Source organism: Colletotrichum higginsianum, chromosome 10 (assembly GCF_001672515.1).
Source record: "Colletotrichum higginsianum IMI 349063 chromosome 10, whole genome shotgun sequence".
Lineage (NCBI taxonomy): Eukaryota > Fungi > Ascomycota > Sordariomycetes > Glomerellales > Glomerellaceae > Colletotrichum > Colletotrichum higginsianum.
In genome coordinates this window covers 1,954,099-1,974,162 of record NC_030962.1, presented here as the reverse complement: position 1 = coordinate 1,974,162, position 20,064 = coordinate 1,954,099, and the positions used below count along the sequence as shown (strand labels likewise).

The 20,064-nt window shown below is 56.2% G+C and overlaps 4 protein-coding genes across 4 annotated transcripts; 3 read left to right on the top strand and 1 right to left on the bottom strand.

Moving 5' to 3' along the window:
- Positions 1–889: 889 nt before the first annotated feature.
- Positions 890–2,024, bottom strand: CH63R_14071 (2-nitropropane dioxygenase; the record flags this gene model as incomplete). The annotated part of the gene is made up of 3 exons (XM_018309045.1): positions 890–1,027; positions 1,098–1,909; positions 1,982–2,024. The coding sequence occupies 3 exons, from the start codon at positions 2,022–2,024 to the stop codon at positions 890–892; spliced, it is 993 nt and encodes a 330-aa protein (XP_018151363.1).
- A 7,448-nt stretch (positions 2,025–9,472) lies between these two features.
- CH63R_14070 (uncharacterized protein) lies at positions 9,473–10,066 on the top strand (the record flags this gene model as incomplete). The annotated part of the gene is made up of 3 exons (XM_018309044.1): positions 9,473–9,707; positions 9,765–9,824; positions 9,891–10,066. 3 exons carry the CDS (start codon positions 9,473–9,475, stop codon positions 10,064–10,066), a joined length of 471 nt encoding a protein of 156 aa, XP_018151362.1.
- Positions 10,067–12,486: 2,420 nt separating this feature from the next.
- CH63R_14069 (30S ribosomal protein S7) lies at positions 12,487–13,687 on the top strand (the record flags this gene model as incomplete). The annotated part of the gene is made up of 3 exons (XM_018309043.1): positions 12,487–12,705; positions 12,803–13,165; positions 13,244–13,687. The coding sequence occupies 3 exons, from the start codon at positions 12,487–12,489 to the stop codon at positions 13,685–13,687; spliced, it is 1,026 nt and encodes a 341-aa protein (XP_018151361.1).
- Positions 13,688–16,765: 3,078 nt separating this feature from the next.
- On the top strand, positions 16,766–19,015 carry CH63R_14068 (Universal stress protein family; the record flags this gene model as incomplete). The annotated part of the gene is made up of 3 exons (XM_018309042.1): positions 16,766–17,864; positions 17,925–18,789; positions 18,844–19,015. 3 exons carry the CDS (start codon positions 16,766–16,768, stop codon positions 19,013–19,015), a joined length of 2,136 nt encoding a protein of 711 aa, XP_018151360.1.
- Between the last annotated feature and the right edge of the window lie 1,049 nt (positions 19,016–20,064).

The window sequence follows — 20,064 nt, the reverse complement described above, 5'->3', positions numbered from 1 at the left end:
GCACTTGAAGAGTGTCCCACTCCCACACCGCATTGGATGCGAAACTCCGGAGGGGGGACCCACGTCTCTAGCGTTGAAGGCTGCGCTAGGGATTTTCACATGCTGGAGAATGTGCTGCTTCTGGCTGTTGCTGCGCTGCGACATTGCCCTTCTCCACGCTGCGGCTGCGCCGCCTCCCCCGTACTGTTTTGTGCTGTGCTGCCAGTGCCAGTGAGGCAAGTACATGGGCAGGCGTCTTTGCGGGGGAAACTCCCTCCCCCCATTGGACACTGCAGTTCATTTGGTACTTGGACTCTGCAACTCCCCTGCTCGTCCCCCCAATGGTTTGCGTCACAAGCCTATGGAGCCCGAGCAGGTGATCTCCATTTTATGTACGGAGTACGGAGTACAGAGTTACCTGTTGGCGACCATCTTCCCTTTTTTCCAACCGTCACGAGGTGTCATTTATTTTTGGCTAAGCAACCGTGGTAGCCTTTCCTGCTGGACCCCTCCGAAATCTGGGCCCATTGTACCGTGGCCAAACTGCACCGAAGACGCTGGGCTGGGAACCCTACCAGAACAGAACCCCCGGAGCTTTGTCTTCATGGCTGAACACGTGTTGGCCTGGTGTCGTGTATGGGATTACTCTCTCAATTATCACATGTGAAAGATGCACCGCGAGTCAACGACAGGCAGAAAGCCAATTACATGAGACGCCATGACAGCATCGCCCGCAGGGTCCAGTAGCTAGAATCGGACTCGAAACAATGCGGGTGTCACAGACGGCGTGAAGAAAAAGAGAAAGAAGGAAAAAAGCATCGTGACTTGGATGGAATCGTCACAATGCACGTGGTGGTCCATTGTTCTACATCTCTATGTTTCTTCAGACAGCAGTGTGTATGCCTGCTCTCTACAACTTGGCCGCCGGCTTGATGAGCGATAGTCTCTCCCGCAACGCTGCCTCGGCCTCCTTCTCTATCCTGGGAACCAGGTCCTTGACCGAGGGGATGTCGTGAATCAGCCCAATGACCTGCCCGGCCGTCCAGACCTGCGATAAAATGTTAGCCCAACCGTCTGCTTCGCTTCCGCAAGAACGAACGGGTCTGCCTGCTACTTACGCCGTAGTCGGGATCGCCCGTGATGAAGACCTCCTTACCCCGCTTCCCACTCACGAGAGGCGCGATCTCGGAAAACTCACCCGACTTGCTCTCCAGCTCGACCTTGATGGCCTCCTCCGTGACCTTGTTCTTGTAGAGCCGCGTCGTGTTCCTCCACCGCCGCAGGAGCAGCGCCGTGTCCGTCTCCTGGGCCTTGACGATCTCCTCCTTGATCTTGTGATGGATCGGCGCCTCGAGGGTGCACATAAAGCGCGTGCCCATGTTGATGCCGCACGCGCCGAGACACAGTGCCGCCGCAAGCCCCTGGCCGTCGGCGAAGCCGCCGCTGGCAATGAAGGGCACCTTCAGCGACTGGCGCGCGCGCGACAGCAGAATGAAGTTTGTGATGTCCGACTCGCCGACGTGGCCGGCGCACTCGAAGCCGTCGATGCTCAGAAAGTCGACGCCGAGCTTGACGGCGCTCTGCGCGTGGCGGATCGTCGTGCACTTGTGCAGGATGATGACGCCGGCGGCCTTAAGCTGCTTGATGACGGGGCCGGGCGAGTTGCCGGCCGTCTCGACGATGCGGATGCCCTCGTCAATGACGACCTGGGCGTAGGCGGCGTAGTCGGGGGGCACAAGGGCCGGGAGGAGGGTAATGTTGACGGCGAAGGGGCGGGTCGTCAGCGTCTTGCAGCGCTGTATCTCCTTGCGCAGCTCCTCGGGGGTCGGGAAGATGAGGGCGGTGATGATGCCGAGGGCACCGGCATTGGACACGGCCGAGGCGAGGTCGGCTGTGCCGACGTGCTGCATGCCACCCTGGACGATGGGCACTGTGACGCGAGTGAAAAGAGCGTGTCAGCGTGCGTAAGTTGACATCCTCCTTCTCCTGGCTCTGAGGTTACCTTTGATACCCAATCGCCGGGTCAGCTCGGTGTCGAAAGGCATGTTGGGCAAATCTGGACACGTTCTCTATTCGATGGCGCTGTGGCGGGCGGGCACGAACTGACTATGTGCGCTGATGGGAGGAAACGAGGAAGGAGGGGGGGGGGAGAGACAACAAGGAGGTATCCAAATAGAAAAGCCGGTCTAAATGATGAAGGAAGCAACAATCATCACCACAATAAGAGAAAAGGGAGCAGAAGCGACGAGTCTGACGGCAGTCTAGCTGACTCGGGAGTCCGGCGATCGACAGAAGGACGACACGCTCAGCCCCCTCGACCGGTACCATGGGGCCGCCTGTGGAGACGAACCGAGGTAACTCGGCCTCCACCATTTCCTCCCCCGCGTTTTTTCCCAGACCCATTTTGCGATTATGTATCCGTAGAGCGACTGGGGAGCCAAGTCTGCCGTCCGGCGTCTCACATGGCACTCCAGATTCCGTCCACGGGACTATTCCCGAATCTAAAAGACTTCGCTCTGGGGTGCCTGAGGGACGACCCTAGTCTTTTTTTGTTTTATTTTTTGTTGCATTTTGACAGAGTGAATAAGATGCAAACACACACACACACACACACACACACACACACACACATGTAACATTAGAGATTGGGCGGGTTGCTCAGCAAATCTTCATGGCTATTGGGGCGTAACCAGTGGGCCACCGGGCACAAGCCGTGCCCTTCTCGCCTACATTGTTTACTCACATAGAGTGACGTCCCGAGGCGCGTGTCAGCTGTGTCGTTATGTTTCTATTTCATTCGCACTGGATCTTAGCATTTGCCTGGCTTCGAGCCTCCCTTCCGGCTGCATAGTCGCACTCACACAAACTCACACCACACTCTGGTTTAATTGATACCCAACCGCCAGCTGGCCAACGCACCCCAGCCGTCCTTGACGATTGGCATGGGCATCCCCGGGGTCGGTGTCGCTCCACCTGCTCCCAATCTGGCGGCTCTTTGAGGCTTTGGTGCCACAGCGTACACGTCGCGCAAGACGGATCCGACGTCAAGGGACGTCATCTGGCACTCGACCTTGGTCTCCACGGCTCATATCAATCACAGGAACATTGCCTGACGCGAAACACGCAACGCGGAACTGCTTATGGGGAGGACCATGCCAGACCAGAAGGCGGAATACTTTGGGCGTTAGCCCAAGCGCAACCCTCAAAGCGGCCATATTGCGCCCGAGATGTCCGTCATACACGGAAGGCCCACCACGACGGGAGTGGAGACTTTCAACGTGATGGTCTCGTCCTGGCATCTGCTTGTCACCAAACGACATGGCCACCGGCAAATGCAAGCCCAACCGGCTCAGTCGTGAACTGTTGTGTCCCCACCGAGGCCATGATGAGAAGCCTTGCTACAGGTCATACCCAGCGCAAGGCGGTTCGTCTTTGATACGTTGTGTGCAGTGATTAGCATTGCTTTTCCTCTTGAATGCCAATCTCCATCCAGGTTTTAGTCACTTGATCGCCGAGATCGCAGCTGTCGACTGATCTTCGTGCCGTGTTGAAGGGCTTCGGCGACCTAACCAGTCCTTCTCGACGTGATGCTCTTCTTACGTGCTTCCGAGCCATTCGAGAGCGATTGTTGACGCGTCTTTGCTTCTATGCGACCACCCGAGCGGGCGATGGCATATAGTGAAGAACAAGGAGGTGCTCCACGTAGACCCGAAGAAGGACGGGAGAAGGCAGGCAGCCGCCAGCAGATAGATGATGTGGCAAATTGGGCCAAGAAACATTTCCTTCTGGCACCGACACGTAGCTCGGTTGAGAAGGGGTCGATGCACGGCGCGGCAGCTTTGCTGCGGAGAGTTGCAGCATCCTCATCTCGGGTGTCTTGACTGATGGATGCTCGGGCTGCCTGTGTCATGGTCTCAAGGTGAGACACAGCCGGCAATTGTATATTTGACGTCAACTTCCTGTATCCGAAAGGGATTAGTTGCCGTTGCTGCGCTGGCGGCGCCTCGCAGGGCGATGAAGGATCGAGAAGCACACCGCATGCTCCTGATATATTAACCGGAGCAGGCAAGCGTGGGCATAGACGGATTGAGCCACATGACAAGTTTTCTGATCGCCATGCGCATGTCGCCAGCCTCAATTGTCGATTGGTACATTGGTGGAGATGATGCTGACACGCAAGTTGGCCATGGTCGGATATGCGGGCTCCGCCGAGACTCGGAGCACCCTCGCATAGGCATCCTGCTGCTCAAGCTTCCCCGTGTCAACGCCATTGGAAGCCGATTCCACGCCATGCAAGTACAGAGGGGGGGGGGGGGTCGTAATGCTGCGCGTGTATGGAGGGGCATACAAAGCCGTAAGAAAACAGATTGCCGTCCTCAGCAAAGTTGGTACGTTGTGGAGGTGTGAATGAGAGCAGCGAGAATTGTGTTCAACTTGACGATGAGGGTAAATTCAGTAAGTCGCTGATTTCGCTATCTGTGTCGACTGACACGACATTGGCGAGCAAAGACTTGGTGTTGGATTTCCTAAGTCTTTGGCCTTTGCGAACAGCGGAAAATACCCCGGACGGGTGGGGTCAAACGAAGAGAGCCTTAAATACTCCGTACTGGGGTTGGATTGCCGGAATGCTGTGTACTGACCAGCGACCAGTGACCGACCTACTCGGGAGGACCATAGCACTAAACACGGATCCAACCCGACTCGGACTCTGGGACTTTCCGCGAGGTAGCTAGCTTCGGCAGGGGCTCCAGGAGCACAGTGAGAGCAGGTATTTGTGGGTGTCGTTGATGTTTAGGTACGAACCGATGGTCTCCAATGGACTTACACGGATGGGCTAGGGGATGTGTATTCCACCCCCAACTCCCGAAGCAGCATCCATGCATCGACATTTGGAGCGAGCATTGGCTGACAGGTGCACATCAGAGCGTCCGCGTTAAAAGAGAGAGAGAGAGAGAGAGGAAGAGGGAGAGAGAGAAAGGGAGTGGCAGAGGTAAAGGCAAAGTGGTAGGTCCGGGGGACATTGGAACTGGTCCCGACGGGTTGGTCAAGAACAGCTCGCAAACTAGATGGACCCTGGCCTCGCTCGCACATGCCGCAGTCCGTCTGCGCTCTCTCGAGTTTCGGCGCCCCTGTTCCTGTGCCTAGTCAGGGCCCGCCAAGGGCAAACGCCGATCCGCGAGCAAATATTGGGTCAGCGATGCGGTCGGGCCGGGATACTTTGCAGGAATGCTGGCCCCACGGCGGACTGTTTGCTGGCACCTGTAGAGGAAACCGAGTTTTTCGTGTGTACGCAAGCGCGGGAAAGCGAAAGATGGTGAATAAGACCGAGTGGACGAGACCTGGAAGATGGACGAATTACGGACATGGCGGGCGGAAAGGCTGGTGGATGTGAGGTCGCATTTAGGTGCGAGAGGCGGTGACAAAGCTGAGCGCCTGAGTGGTAGTTGCTCTCTCTTTCGCCTCGCTGCATGACCAAGGTACTTCGTAAGGGAGTAATGAGATCTCTTTTCTTGTCGATTTTGAGTTCAAGGACAGGACCTGGCGACCAGGACAGGGGCAGAAACCTTTGGCCTGAAGAGCCCTGGCCCTGGCACTGTCCCTGAACCCTGCTCCCCGACCCTGCTGCTGCTGCTGCTGGGCGGGCTGTGAAGTGCCCAGTATTGAATGTTGAGTTTGTGGCTCCTCGCTGCTTTCTCTTCCTCTCTCCTTGTTGCCATGCTCGTTGCGGGAGGGAGAGCATCACTGCTGCATCCCAAATACACAGAGTACACGTGTAGAGCAGAGTATTCGAACCGCCCGGCTCGTCCTTTGCTGTTCTTGTCTGTCACGGCGTTTAGTGTCTGCCCCTCTGGGAGGGGAAGCGCCACCAAGTGGCCTATGAAAGTGTAAGTAGCATTCCTTCTCCGTCCGAACAGAAGAAAGGTTGGGAGACAAGACAAGAAAAGACGGCGAGAGATGAACGGCTTGTCGGATGATAGGTAGGCAATGGACATAGACAGCGGCAGACACCGACAGTTTGAATGTTTAGGTAGTGTAGTATAGTGTAGGCTCGAGACCAAACGAAACAATCAAAACGCCGGCAAAGCTTCGCATTGCCACGTATCCTACCTATGAATGCTTACCACGGGGCTAGCATAAGTCTGACTTCACCCTACTTGCCCGAGTGGTTGCGGATGTGGATGTGGACGTGGACCGGGATGTGTTCGTACCTACCCGTACCTGCCTGCTGGAATTGAAGACTTACCTCCAGATGATGTAGGTACGTATCTGTTGTCTGCTCGGAGCAGTCACAAACATGACAAACTTCTCTCTCTCTCTCTCTCTCTCTCTCTCTCTCCCTCTCTCTATATCCACTTCGACAGACTTCGACAGACACAGTCACTCACCCCTCCCTGCCTGCTTCTGTGTCTTCGCCAGGGGGAGAAAGGGAAACACAGTACACGACAAATAGCAACAGCAGCGACCCTCAACCCTGTTCCCCGGCTTCCCGGTTCCTTCCCACCCCTCTGCCTGATCCCTTCGTTTCGGGGAAGCATGACGGTTCCTTGGACTTACAGGCTAAGAAGCTAGGGACCCCTCCGGCTAGGGCTCTCCCATTCCCCGATGCCACCAAGGCCACCAAGGCCTCTCCACAGACCAACTTGGACCGCGTCCGCCACCGCGCGACTTTGGATGGTCTCCGACTGTGCTGCGAACTACCCGCTCCAGGTTCCTGTGTGCCGCCTGCTACTACTGTACGTGCTGCTTTAGCTGCATCCAAGCTGCATCCGCCCAAACCCACCGGCCGCCTGTCACTCTGGTCGATCCCGCCCGGACGCCCGTCTTTCAAATGCTGCCACAACCACCGGTAAAAGGCTCCTGGACCTGAGTTAGACCCGAACCAGCCGGTCTCGTCGGCAAAGCCAACCACAAGAAAAAAAAACGGAAGAAGATGGAGATGCACGTACCTTGCCTCCTCCCTCCCTCTCGAACGAGGAAGACAAGCCGTCATGACCTGGTTGTGTTTCTCTGCGGCACGCGGGACGCGAACAGCACAAGAGGAAAGCACCTAAGACGCAGAACCCAGGCTGCTCTCCTGGTACACGCTGCCGGGATATTGATAGGTAGGTCGGTGGTGTATCTACTTTGTACTCTGTACAGTCTGCGACCACATGCTTGTCCTCGTATGCATTGCACATCCTGATTACTGCATGGTGTGCTTCTCCACCTCAAGTCAAGTACAGAGAGCACTGTGTATGTCTTTCACAATTCACAATTCCCTCACCAGCACCAGCACCAGCACCAGCATCATCATCATCATCATCATCGTCATCTGTGGTCTGGCCCGCCTTACCAGAAATGTTCTGTTCCACCCTGCCCCGACTGCCCCGATATTTCTCTCCCCACCCGAACACAAATAAAAGTAATGATGAGGAGCGAGTGCTGCCCGATCCCACCCCCCTCCCGCCCCATCCACCACCCACGACTAACTACATCAGTATCATGATACATACGGATACATCACTCGACTCTCTCCGCCCTTTCCCTGCCGCATCGCGCATCGCGCATCGAAATCGACGTGGCTCAACGGCCTTTATTTCTCACCTGCTTTGCATGCTGTGCAGTGACATACTTCAACATCAGTTCATGGTTGCGAGGATGGTCTCGATGAAGCCCAAATGGTCTTGACCGAGTTTCCTTTCGTCGCAATGTATGGAGGCGACACTGTTCCCCTGCCCAACCACCCAGCCTGCTTAGCATGACCACCCCGGTCCGTTTCGCTTCACCGGTTGGCGGAGCTGATGCCGCCGATAGAGAGGGCCCTGGCGTTGTTAGCACATCCGTACTCCCCGTACGAATGAATACCTTGGCTCTGAGAGCTGCCCGGTGCCAAAGCCAAGTGCTCTGTGCATACGGGATGGATACCCAGCTTTCCTCTCGTCCTTTGCCTCGCCTTGCCTCACCTTGGCTTGATTGCCCAATCGTTGGTTTGCGTTGTCTGATGTCAGTGCCATCAATGTCGAGACATTGACCTTTTACCTCACCTTGCAGATAGCTCAACATTCTCACGCGTAGATCAACAATTGCTAACCAGTCCACCACAGCAGTCCGGCACACAACCCTGGCTACGGTTAGTCCGGGTCGGCTGAAGCGTTGGCTGCGTGGACGTGGTGCCATCGTAGCCCTTCCTCTCCAGCCTTCCAGTTCTCCCGTTTGTCTTCATCCGTCGGTCCATCATTCGCTTTGCGCCTAAGGATACGAACATCTCCACGCAGGCTCACAGGTACCAAATAGCACGTCAGGTACGTACGTATCTTTGTGCATGAGCAGGATACGATACACAATTCCTATTTCTCATGGATACATCCAGGCTGTGTGCATCCGCTTTCCGTAACCTTCGTTTCCTCTCCCTTTCTCGGCTGGAGATTCCAGTCTGACCCCTGGTCAACGCGCAACCTACCTTTTCCCACCGTTTGCACCTTGCACTCCTTCCTCCTTGTCTGTCCACCCTCCCCCCCCGAGTCTACTAGCGTAGCCGTGTACAAGCCCTTGTCTCTGCGGCTTGAAGCTCCCAATCATTTCCCTCTTCCACCCAGACGGGTCGGCACTCCACGCCAGCTCTGTTTGGTTTGGAACCCCCCGGGCGCCGGGTAAGGGAGCCCTGGTCAGCTACGTCCCAATCAACTGCTCGCTCAGAGCGTCCGATTCCTAGTCTCCCTTCAGAGTAGCGTGTGTTCCCGCCTCTCCTCACCCTGCCTCAGGTCCCGCAAGCCCATATTTCCCAGCTTCCTGTCCATCAACCCATGATTGTCGGCACCCATGTACCGGTAGACCACGCGGGGGTTCAAGGACAAGCATGTATCCAAGGGTACCTGAGGGAAATAAAAAAGAATACGGCAGAACGAAAGAAGAAGAAGAAGAAGTGCAAAGGAGGGGGAGATTGAAATCAAAAGGGGAAAAAACCACCAAAAAAGATGACACTAAGGGCCCAAGTTTATCGCGACGTTCTGCCGCCAGTGCCACACTCCCCACGCCCGTCGGTCTGGTCTGTGGTCTATGGTCTGGCATCAGACGGGCAGAAGTACTCACACCCAAGTGGCACACACCCCTCTTCTCCTCGCCGCCGCCGCCGCCGCCTGCTGCTCATCAGAGACAAGTACCAGGGGATGTAAAAAAAGAAAGAACACAGAAAATCGACGTGGTTCTGCCGTTCTAAACCCAAACGGACTCGGGACATGATGTTGTGTCGTTACATCTTTGGATCATGTCCCTCTTCTCTCATTTTCCTTTCCTTTTCTCTCCTCCCACATCTACCCATCCCAAGATGCAGCATGCCGTAGGGTACCAGCCCAACTGATCCCTTACCCGTCCTCACAATCGTTGTGCAAACAAATCTGCTGCCTCCAAAACAGCATCAAATTAATCTTGTCCTGCCACATCATAATCTTTCTACTCCAATGGGACTACCCCATCCGTTTCACGACTGATCTGATCCGAGTATAAGAACCACCGAATGCCGCTACAGATTGTCTCGAGATATCCACGATCCCAACCGACTACAACACCATCAGTAACTTCTTCCCGCCACAGGCTTCCCTTCTCGACCACCTTGAACTCTAGATTAGAACCTCTTCTGGCTTCGAGCATAGATTTGCACTGCATGTACTCCAACAAGTCATACCCGACGACCGCCATGTCTGCTTCTTCCTACAATAGCCAAGGAGGAACCTGGCAAGAGCGACTTGAAGGTAGGACGCCGCCACGTTCGCCACAATGACCCTGAGGAAGCTGACAACCCTTTAAAGACGCCTGCCGCGAGGCTAACATCTTGCCTCCCGTCTTCCAAATCGTCTCTGACCGACGTGGTAAGCTTTGGAAGCCGGATCACCTTGCGCCAATCTTTCCAGGTCGCTAACTGTTTTGTCTCGTAGGCGGCCGCACAGCTTGGTCCAGTCGAGTCACGGTTCACGGACGCACTCTCTCCGCACGATTTTGGTACGACGGCAAGAACCTCAACAACGCGAAAGAAGACGCCGCCGAAATGGCACTCAATTATCTCACCGGCTCCAATCCCAGCTCTCCGGCGAACAGCAGGGGGAGCTGGTGAGAACGAAACCGAGACATGCATGCGAAAACACCGGCAACTTGCGGCGAACACCAGTCGAAGCATCATTTTCTAGCGTCGCACTTGATGCTTCCCCCCCTTACGTTTTACTTTTGCTTGCTTTTCCTGGGCCCTTGTTCGACTGTTCACTTGTACGAATACATCTGGAGTTGGGATTGGGAGACATTGGCCAATGCCACACGGCAGAATGGGGGACACCACGGATATCGGCGTACGACTACATTTCTACCTGAGGTCAATTGGGGACTCCAAAGGGAACAACTTGGGTGTTGAGCTGGTTGGGGGGGAATGGCGCACGAGAGACATTTTCACCAGGCCAAGTCGAAGAAGGGGGGTCAGCATGGGTTTTCCCCCTTCCGTGTTCCTCACAATGTCAGACACGGGTGGAATCATGGTCTGGAGAAATCTCGACATGAGACAGAACCTTGGCAAGACAGGACCGGCAGACAGTCGACGGTCATGAGGGCTTTTTGTTTTTGTGTGCGGCGGTGTCACGATACTGCCCTTGTCCGTAATATGGTTGCAATTTGGAAATCCTTGGTTTTCTTGTTTTCTTCTTCCCAGAGCGGCGTTATGAGGAAAAGCAACTACCAAGGCAAGGGATGTATGTGGTGGGGAAGATAGTTGGACAAGATCCAAGTTGAAGAGGGCCCCCCTTTCCGCAATAGTTCTGGGGAGGTGAGAAGAGGGCCAAATGGGAGAAAACTTCCTTTTTCTCGTGTCGACTGTACCCACCTCTTCCCAGCCGCTTGCATTGAACCCACGCGCAACGCTTGCCTTTCCACGTTATCGTGACGGAAATGACAGTTCCGAAGTGGCTTACAAAGGAAGAAAAGGAAGAAGAAGAAAAAAAGGGAAAAGACATCAGTGGCTTCGTGGTGGCCTACTTACCCTCAATAATGCCAGCAGCGGAAGATGGGAATAGAAGGGGTGTCAATTGGTATGGACAGGGCGAAAACACACTTTCACCTATAGTGACATCCTTTTCGGCGCTGTTATCACTACCGCACGAAGAAAGGACACGGTGGGTGCGGTGTTGACACGCAGCGACCCTCCCTCCCTCGGCCTTAGAAAGGGAAAAAAAAAAAGAAACTAGTAAAGGGGACGGGAGGCAGATCTCACGCCAACTGAGGTACCCCGAGTCTCCCACAAATTGTACTGGACAGCACGCAGCCGCCTGCCACCGCGGCACTCGATCGTCTGCCACGCTCGGAGACTGTCATTGGAATGGCAATATGAACCGCAACGTGTCCGCAGAATGACAGATCTCCCCACAAAAGAGATAGGGTCATGCTGCAATGTGCAAGCAATTGACCGGAGAGCATGAGGGCAGAAGTGGGATGAGGAGGTGAGGAAAGAGCCGCTAAATGTCGTCTGCAGGAGCTGCACACACTCTGCAGCAAGAGCGGCGGGCTGATCACGCATCATTGGTGTTCAATGATGGGTCCGTCCAATTCGGTCAGCATGCAGCGAGGGGTCGAGAGAGACAGGAAGAGAGCATGCATAGGCTGCTGCAGTTGCATGTGGACGGAACGTGTGTGAGAGGCGGCGTGCCACGACATGTAAGCGGGATGCGATCGAGCTAAGCCCCGGCATGGGGATTGACATCTGGGAACTCGTGTCTCTCATCGTCATGTCTGCTGGTATTGGCGGTTGTTGCGTCCTCTCACCGCCGCCCACACAAAACACATGTGAGGAGGATGGATGCGGGATATCAACACAACTGGACATCATGCGATATGGCAAAGGGATCAGAAAGAGGGGAGTAAAGACAGGCTGTTCCGTGAATTGGGTTAGGCAAGATCCGAATGGGGATGGGATGGGACGTTGGTTTTGGAGTACCGCGACGTGTTTGGCTCGGTTCAAAAAGGGTTAAATGCCGCGCTGCGAGGGAGAGTTCATTGAGTGGTTGGCTTGAGCAAGCAAAGCAAGCCAACTTGAATGGGGTGGTGGCATTGGTGAAGAAGGTCTGCATCTCCTCGATGACCGATGACGATGACGATGACGGTGGTAGCTGAGCTTACCTAAGACGAAGATTGTAAGCCGCCTACGGCACGGGCCAGACCGACTTCTGACCGGGGTGGGGCCTGGAGAAACAGGTACCCTGTGCATGCAACTAGGCTCGGCCTCCGGAGTTACCATTTATCCTGCAGACGCTAGGAAAGCAGCTCAATTGTGTAGGTAAGCAAAGAAGAGAGAGAGGGAAACAGCAGTTAGGGGAGGTGTGGAGCGAACAGCCGCGCGACTCAATAATTTTCGTGTATCACGGATTGGCTGCGACTCAAACCCAGTTGGAACGGCGCCAGGCAGCTTTCTTGCCACCCCCGAACAGCTCGACAACGCCCCAATACACCTCAATTGGCAACCCACGTCTTCGGAATATTATCGTATCCACGGCAGTCATGTCCCTGCGGCCGAGCCTGCGAACCGCCGGCCGGACGCTCGTGCTGCGCTCCCGACCCTTGGCCCCCCGACAGGCACTTCCGGTCTGGGCCGCGACGAGACGAGGATACGCGGACGAGCGCAAGGGCGAACGGAGTCAGCCCCCAACTCTGAGACCGTCTGAAAATGCTGCCTTCCCTCCGAGCCAGATTGGCTCGGAGCCTGCACCGGGACAACAGGTATGCGGACACGGCCGATGATGGACACATAGGAAGATGTTGTGGCTGAGAAGAGAAGGTGAGAGTAAGAGAAGAAGGACTGACGGGATATTTGCAGTCGACAACAGACGAGGCCGCCGCGGCGCTGGAAGAGCTTGTCATCGCGGCCAAGGGACAGAGCGCCGGGCTCGAGGGCGGCCTGACGGAGGCACAGGAGCAGGCGCTTTACAACGAAGGCGCCATCCCTCCTACACCGTCGAACGGCGATCCTCTCCGTGACCTCGAGGTTCTGGCGTCCGGCGGACTGCTCACAAACGCCCAAGATACGGAGATCGCGACGTCGCAACGTCCGGGATACAAGTTTCCCCTACCGAGCCTCCCTCTGCCGCCGCACAGCCACCTGAAGTCTCGTTACCACCCTGTGCTCGACCAGCTGACCAACCTGATGATGCGGGACGGCAAGAAGGCACAAGCGCAAAGAGTGAGTCCATCTCGATAGTCAGATGTGTGCTTCCGCGTGCAAGAAGAGAAGACGCATGCTAACGCACGTGTTACACAGAACATGGCCATGGTCCTCAACTTCCTCCGAACCTCGCCTCCCCCCATCATCAACCCGCGATACCCGCTCCTCCCGGGCGCCCCGCCGCCAGCGCATCTGCCTCTGAACCCCGTGCTGTACCTCACGCTAGCCATCGACTCGGTGGCGCCCCTGCTCAAGATCCGCCGCATCCCGGGCGGAGCTGGTGGTGGCCGCCCCCTGGAGCTGCCGGTGCCGCTGGCCGTGCGTCAGAGGCGGCGGGCTGCATTCCAATGGATCCTGGACGTCGTCAACAAGAAGCCGTCCAAGGGCAGTGGTCGGACGCAGTTCCCGCACCGGGTGGCCGACGAGGTCATCGCTGTTGTTGAGGGACGGTCGGGCGTCTGGGACAAGAGGCTGACATTGCACAAGCTCGGCACTGCGACGCGTGCCAACTTGACGGTCAAGCCCGTCAAGGCGCATTAGAAACCGTAGTGAAGGTGGGCCGCTATCAGAGCAGGAAAGAAAAAGTGTAAACGAAGAACTGTATATTGTACTATATTCACCCCGACAATGTCAAGTGCTCAAGAGGAGCGTTTCCTGTCATTATCGTACTACAAACTGTCAGAGCTAAGGGAGGGGAGGCCCCAGAAGATGATGAGGTGCAGGGGCGTCTGTTCTAGGGAATAATTCGGAGTACAGCAATTGGGGAGCCTGGAAATGCGACGAATACGGCAGTTCCCTGCGAAGAAGCCTTTGGACACGGGCGTTTGTTGTGACAAACGACACCGGCAGTGCAAGACGGCAGCCTGTGAGTCGCAGTACCGTCTCTTCCGTGGGGATGTAACTTCACTGCGGCTAGAAACGCAACGCATCTTTGGCTAAAGGTTGAAAGAACGGCCCCCAAAACTTGAGACGACAGCTCGATGTTCCCTTACCCCTGTGACCTGGTACATGAGGTTGAATACCCAACTCTTCGCACATCATCGGATCGTCTTGACGGTACATGCTCTCGCGCCTTTGCGAAGAGGCAGGCCTGGGGAACGCACCATGTGACAAAGTCTCCTCGGCACGCGGTGACGTCTTGGCGGATTGTGCGTGACGACGGTTGGAGCTGGTTTAGTGAGTGTCCCGGCTACCTCTATGGCGGCCGTGAGTCCGGACGATGGTAGATCGGCCTACCGTAAGATCATAGGCGGGACAGTTCAGAGGCAGCCGGCGTATTACCGCCAAGAGGCCGGTGCTCTTGGCGATGGACGCCGGCGTCGTCATCACATCGTCAGTCTGGCACATGGGTAGTAAGTCCCGTTCACGATGAGCCGTGGGCCGTGTTCAAGGCTTTGTTGCGGTGTCCCGGCGAAACAGACGGTCACCGGGGGAGGGGGTGGGACGAGACGGAGGTTGACGAAGCCTGCGGACGACGAGGACCCGCGAAGGTTGGCGCCATATAGTTCATTTTCGGGAGACACGCAGGGCGGGGTAGATAAAAGTAAATCCCAGCGCACAAAATGCAGTAGGGACGAGCATGAAATGCGTCACTCGTTGATTTGCATCTCTGGGTGTTTCGACTTTTGAATGATCGATCGATTGATGGATCGCGGGTTGCCGCCGTGCTGCCCCACGTGGACAACACCACCGGAACATCAAACAACCGTCCAAGATGTCGTTCTTTCCCCGACCCAGCCAGGTCAGCCAGGTTGTTCTCGTCGGCCTGAACTGTCCTTTCTCCAGCTATGTTACATCACACTGCAGTGCATTGTAGAAGCAGCCTTATCGATATCGGTTGAACATCAAGACAACTTGTCAATGACCGGCCAGATCTTATCAGATGTTCCCCCATCATTTGAAGTCTAAAGATCGCTTGGGGGGGGGGGGGGGGGGGGGGGGGGGGGGCGGGTACGTACACAACCAGCCTGATGCCCGGCCCAGTCAAGCAAACATGCGAAGCGCGACCAGACTCGGAGCATCTCTCGTTCGGATGGGTTGCATGTCAGTGGCGTGCATCCGTCGGCAGAAGAGTTGGGGCGATGGTGTGTGCGTCCCCATCGTCGGATTGAGTTTGTCTTCGTCGGAGGCCGCCAAGTCTGAAAGAACAGGCGGCTGGCTATTTGCAGTACACAACACCGACCTATTACCAATGCCCTGCGGCAGCAAACAGATGATTTCTCCCACATGCAAACAGCCCCTTTCATCTAGGCAGGTTCACGTATCAGACACAATTATGAGGCTGTGATTGGGGAGGCCTATCTGTACCTCACCAGGTTTCCAGGGTGGGCAGGTACCGCCCGTACCAAGACTGATGATGACGACGCCTCCAAATTGGAGACGGGATTTCTGCACCAAGTGAGGAGCGGGCCTGAATGGGGCCGGGGCTGGGCAAGGCGATGGGCTGGAACTGGAGCCGGTTAAGGTATCCATCACCCATGGATCCATTATATTGGCAACCCTTCTAGCGACCTGCTGCCGCCCTCCAGTTCGTGTTCTCTTCTCGCATCCCGGGTCAGTCGCGAGAGCCCTCTTCCCCTTCTCACAAGTCTATGCAGGTTGAGGTTCGTAGGATGCAAATTAGAGGGGGAAACAACGAGCTGAAGGTGCGGTTGACGAGTGTCTTCGGGGGGTCCTCTGTACACATGTATCTCTCCGGATATGTCTGTCATTTTACCTCGTCCTATGCACTGCAGTGTTGAAGTCACTCGGGCCACAAAGAACAGTCAGGGACCAAAGACTGGGACGCTAAAAAACGGTGCACCTACCCCTCCCTAATCCCTCCCTGCCCCCTCTTCTTCTTCTTCCTCCTCCACCACCTCTTAGGCTCTGCCTCTCTCTTCCACTCTTCAACCACTAAACTCTCCACCGCATCCCATTCTCCCATCTGCAAGTCCCCACCTTTCATGCTCGTTCCCAGCCTGCGCTTGCGCAGCTACTGCCACCACCAGAGAACCTAACAAGACGGGAGGACATTGGGCTTGACTTGGACTAGGATACCTTACTCTTGCTCCATCCACCACCACCGCTACCAATCGTGCGCGTGCGCTGTCTTCGTGCGACTCGTTGCTATTTCTCCCCTACCGCACCTTTTTCGATTCCTCTCTCCCTCTCTCTTACCTGCCTTTTACTCCTAGATACTATTCTTCCTCCTTCACCCGGCCTTGGCGAACTCGACTCGTGCTTCACAAGCTAATTTAGGCCTCCACACCCAGCGCTCCTTCCACACCTCTGATCTGGTCCACCCACGAAGCCATGATCTAGGAAGCCTCGCTCCGCCCGCCGACCTCTCTTGACTGTGCCTACACAATGCTGTTTCTGCCGAACAACCTGCACCGCCAACGCCAACACCGCAAGATCATTCCCCGTTAGATTTACCGCCACCCCGAACGAACCAAACGAACGAACCCCGGCCCAACCAGCACGCCCGTATTCAATTTCAAGCAGACGATACCAGCAGCATCATCCCACGCCCGACGACTTGTCGCCTTCCTTCTGTCGCTCGTGCGATACCCCCCCGTTGCCGACGAAGGCATCCTCCCCGCCAAGTGCGCAGATCAACCGTCGTCGTGGCTCAGCATGTCGCGTCAGCCCATGAGCATGGAGGCCATGCTGGACGAGGAGAGAAGGGATGTTCTGGCCCTACTCGAGGGTACGCCTAATAGATCCGGCTGGAACCCAGGCTCACCCGTCTCGGCACGCTCGCCATCGCCCTACACCTCGCCTCGCTCTCCTGTGCGAAGCATGTTGGATGTCGGCGACGGTGTTGGAAAGAAGAGCCCCGCCGGGACGCACGCTGTGCCGGTGCGCAGCATGTTGGACATCAGCGGCCCTCCGCCCCCCGTCCGAAGCATGCTCGATATCGACACCTCGGCCCCCAAGCAAGCCGCCAGCGCCGGTCCTAGCTCTCCTGTCGAATCCCGCGCACCTCATCCACGGACTTTTTCCGACTCCCACTCTCAGAAGCCCAGCTTCGGCCCCCGCGCCGCCGCCAACCGCCTGGATCCCACTGCCGACTACCAATTTTCTGCTATATCTACCAACAACATCGGACAGGCTATGCCGAAGCGCAACACCCAAGGCGGCAAGGGACCCGGCGCAAAGAAGTCGGGCGGCGTCATGGCCGATGTCATGCGCGGCAATGAGATCCCCGGCATTGTACTTCCAGGCGACAGGGCCCGTCATGGCTCTATTGCCAGCAACCCCTCCATCAACCTTGGCGGTAGAAGTTCAAGCAGGGGCCAAGGCAGCAAATCCAAGTCTCCTCATGGCCGACTGAGCATGCGATCCCGTTCGCCCAACGTCAGTGGGCGCTTTCAACAGATCCCTGGCACTGCCGTCCTCGACGATGGCCGTGTAGTGGACATATCAACCGCCTACCGCAAACTTTCCGATGCGAATCTCGCATTTTCGGGCGGCGGTCTTTCGGGTTTGGCTGGCCGCAAGAAGTCTAGCGTAGACGATGCCGGTGTCGGCCGGCTGACGAAAGACTATCTTAGTCCCGACGGAGAGGAGCTTGAGGACAGCAGCGACGACGATGCACGCAGCTCCTCGGACGAGGAGAGCCAGAGAGGACGTAAGATGTCACCTCGATCCTCGGAAAGTGGCGTGAAGTCTTCCGAGGCAAGCAAGGCCGACCGCAAGACACTCAGCCTGCTTGCTGCTGCCGAGGAGGAGCGTAAGTCACCCCCCCCCCCCGCCTTGATCAATGTCAAATGAGACGCTGACCATTCCCAAGGCCTCGCGGTCAGTTCCAAGCAACCGCAGTATCAATACAAGTCGTTGTTGGACGAGCCTTCCATTACACTCACTAAGCCCACTGGTGAGAGGGCGAAGCCGAAAGCCGGCGTCCGCCCAACCACGGCATTCGATAATGAGCCTGGCTCTGGAATGGCTTCCGCCGTGAATTCAGATGATGAGGAGGACCTAAACGACATTAAGCGGGCCCAGAGACTGGCCTTCTCCCGAACGGAGATTCTCAACAACCCAGAGTTCTCCCGAACTCTCCGTATCATCATGCGTGGCGAGTTCAATCAGATTCAGAAGGCGGCCGAAGAGGAGCACCACAGGTTGAGAAAGTACCTCGTGGCTACTGACCTCAGCGAGGAGTCGACGCATGCGCTGGAATGGACCATAGGTACAGTCTTGCGAGACGGCGACACCCTGATTTGCATTTATTGCGTGGATGAAGAGACGGGCATCTACTCAGCCGATGGAATTATGGTCCCCGACGAGCGCGCGGCCCATCAGGAACAGGCAGCTGCCATTAACGCCATGTCGAGCAACAAGGCGGCGCCGCCAGGAATGACAGCTGGCCCGTCCTACCCCCATCTCCCGCGAGCCTCGGCTTTGAATGCTAGCGACTCGTCATCACCGGCGCCGTCGAGTAGAGAGCGCGGCCGGGCCGAGGAGGAGCGCCGTCGTGCAGTGTATGACATCCAAGAGCGGGTCGAGCGGCTGCTCCGACGGACGCGTCTGCAAGTACGAGTTATTGTGGAGGTAGTCCACTGCAAGAACCCAAAGCACCTGATCACGGAGGTGATTGATCTCGTCAGCCCTACGTTGGTGATTTTGGGCAGTCGTGGCCGTAGTGCTCTCAAGGGGTGAGTGCTGGCACATTCATTGCTGCGTGGCAGCTCTGCTAACGAGTGGTACAGTGTCATATTGGGATCCTTTTCAAACTACCTTGTAACCAAGAGTTCGGTGCCTGTCATGGTGGCCCGCAAGCGACTCCGCAATAAGAGCAAGTACAAGAGAGGCACCATCAAGCAGGTCAACGATTTGAACAATCCCGGAACCAAGAGTCTCGCCAACGCGAAGATCGACTAGAAGGACCCCGCGCCGAGGCGTAGGCTATCAGGATTCTGGGATCGTTTCAGCACGAGAAGAGCATCGCTGGTCGAGGAGCGAGAGCTCGGCCAGATGGAGCAGATGAAACGAGGGGAGAGCCTGTAACCGACGGCAGGACATATTTTTCGTTTATCTATCATATGAACCTGTCGCGGCCCAAAGGAAGGCCTTGGTCGGACGATTAGGTGCTCCAGGGCGTTCGGTGGGAGGTAGATTTTTCTGTTTTGAGAATGGGACCTCAAGAGAGCAAGCGTGGTTGGTTCGATACATCCTACGCACGGCTCTCGGGTTTCTCTTGTAAGGATTTGACGGATAACGTTGTCATAAAAGCGGCATAGCGGAATTTACAGTACCAACACCAGATTGTTAAGCATCATTGCCCGATTTTTTCCCAAGTTGACTGTCTAGCAGTGAAGCAAGTGAGGAGTGGGCCGGAGTGGGCTGGAGTGGTTGAAGGTATCAGTGAGCTTCAGTGAGGGCAGCCCCGGATAGGTGGTTAGACATGTTAATGCGCGCAGTGATTGATGGCTTGCATAACTGCCGACAGACGAGAAGAAGGGTTATGTTCGACACTAGCTCGAGGACAAGTGGGCGTTCCCCATGGTTCATGAACGAGTCACTCGAGGAGAGAGGGGAAGGACGGCATCGTCGTCGTTGTCCGCAGTGGAGGGGGGGTGATGTCTTGTCGGTGACGGCGGCAGTGTTGATTCGGTGAGTGGATCTCTGATGCGGGGTGATAAGATAATGGGTTCGGCTGATTGGGGCCAGCTCAGTTGTTTTTTCTGGGTACCTTCTGAGAGGGGAACTCGTGAATCTGGCGAACCAAAGGGAGGAGAGGAGTAGGGGGGTGTGGACTACGGGGTCGCGGTGCTTTTTCGAGAGATTCAAGCGTTTGAGACTTGTCCTGATAGACATGGGACAACATTGCCAGCAGGCGAACGAGTCGCCACCTTGGTAGGGGTTGGTTGAGTATTGGGTCTTGTGACTTGTGCGGCCTCTCGAGCTTTCTCCGCCCGTTGCGCGGCGTC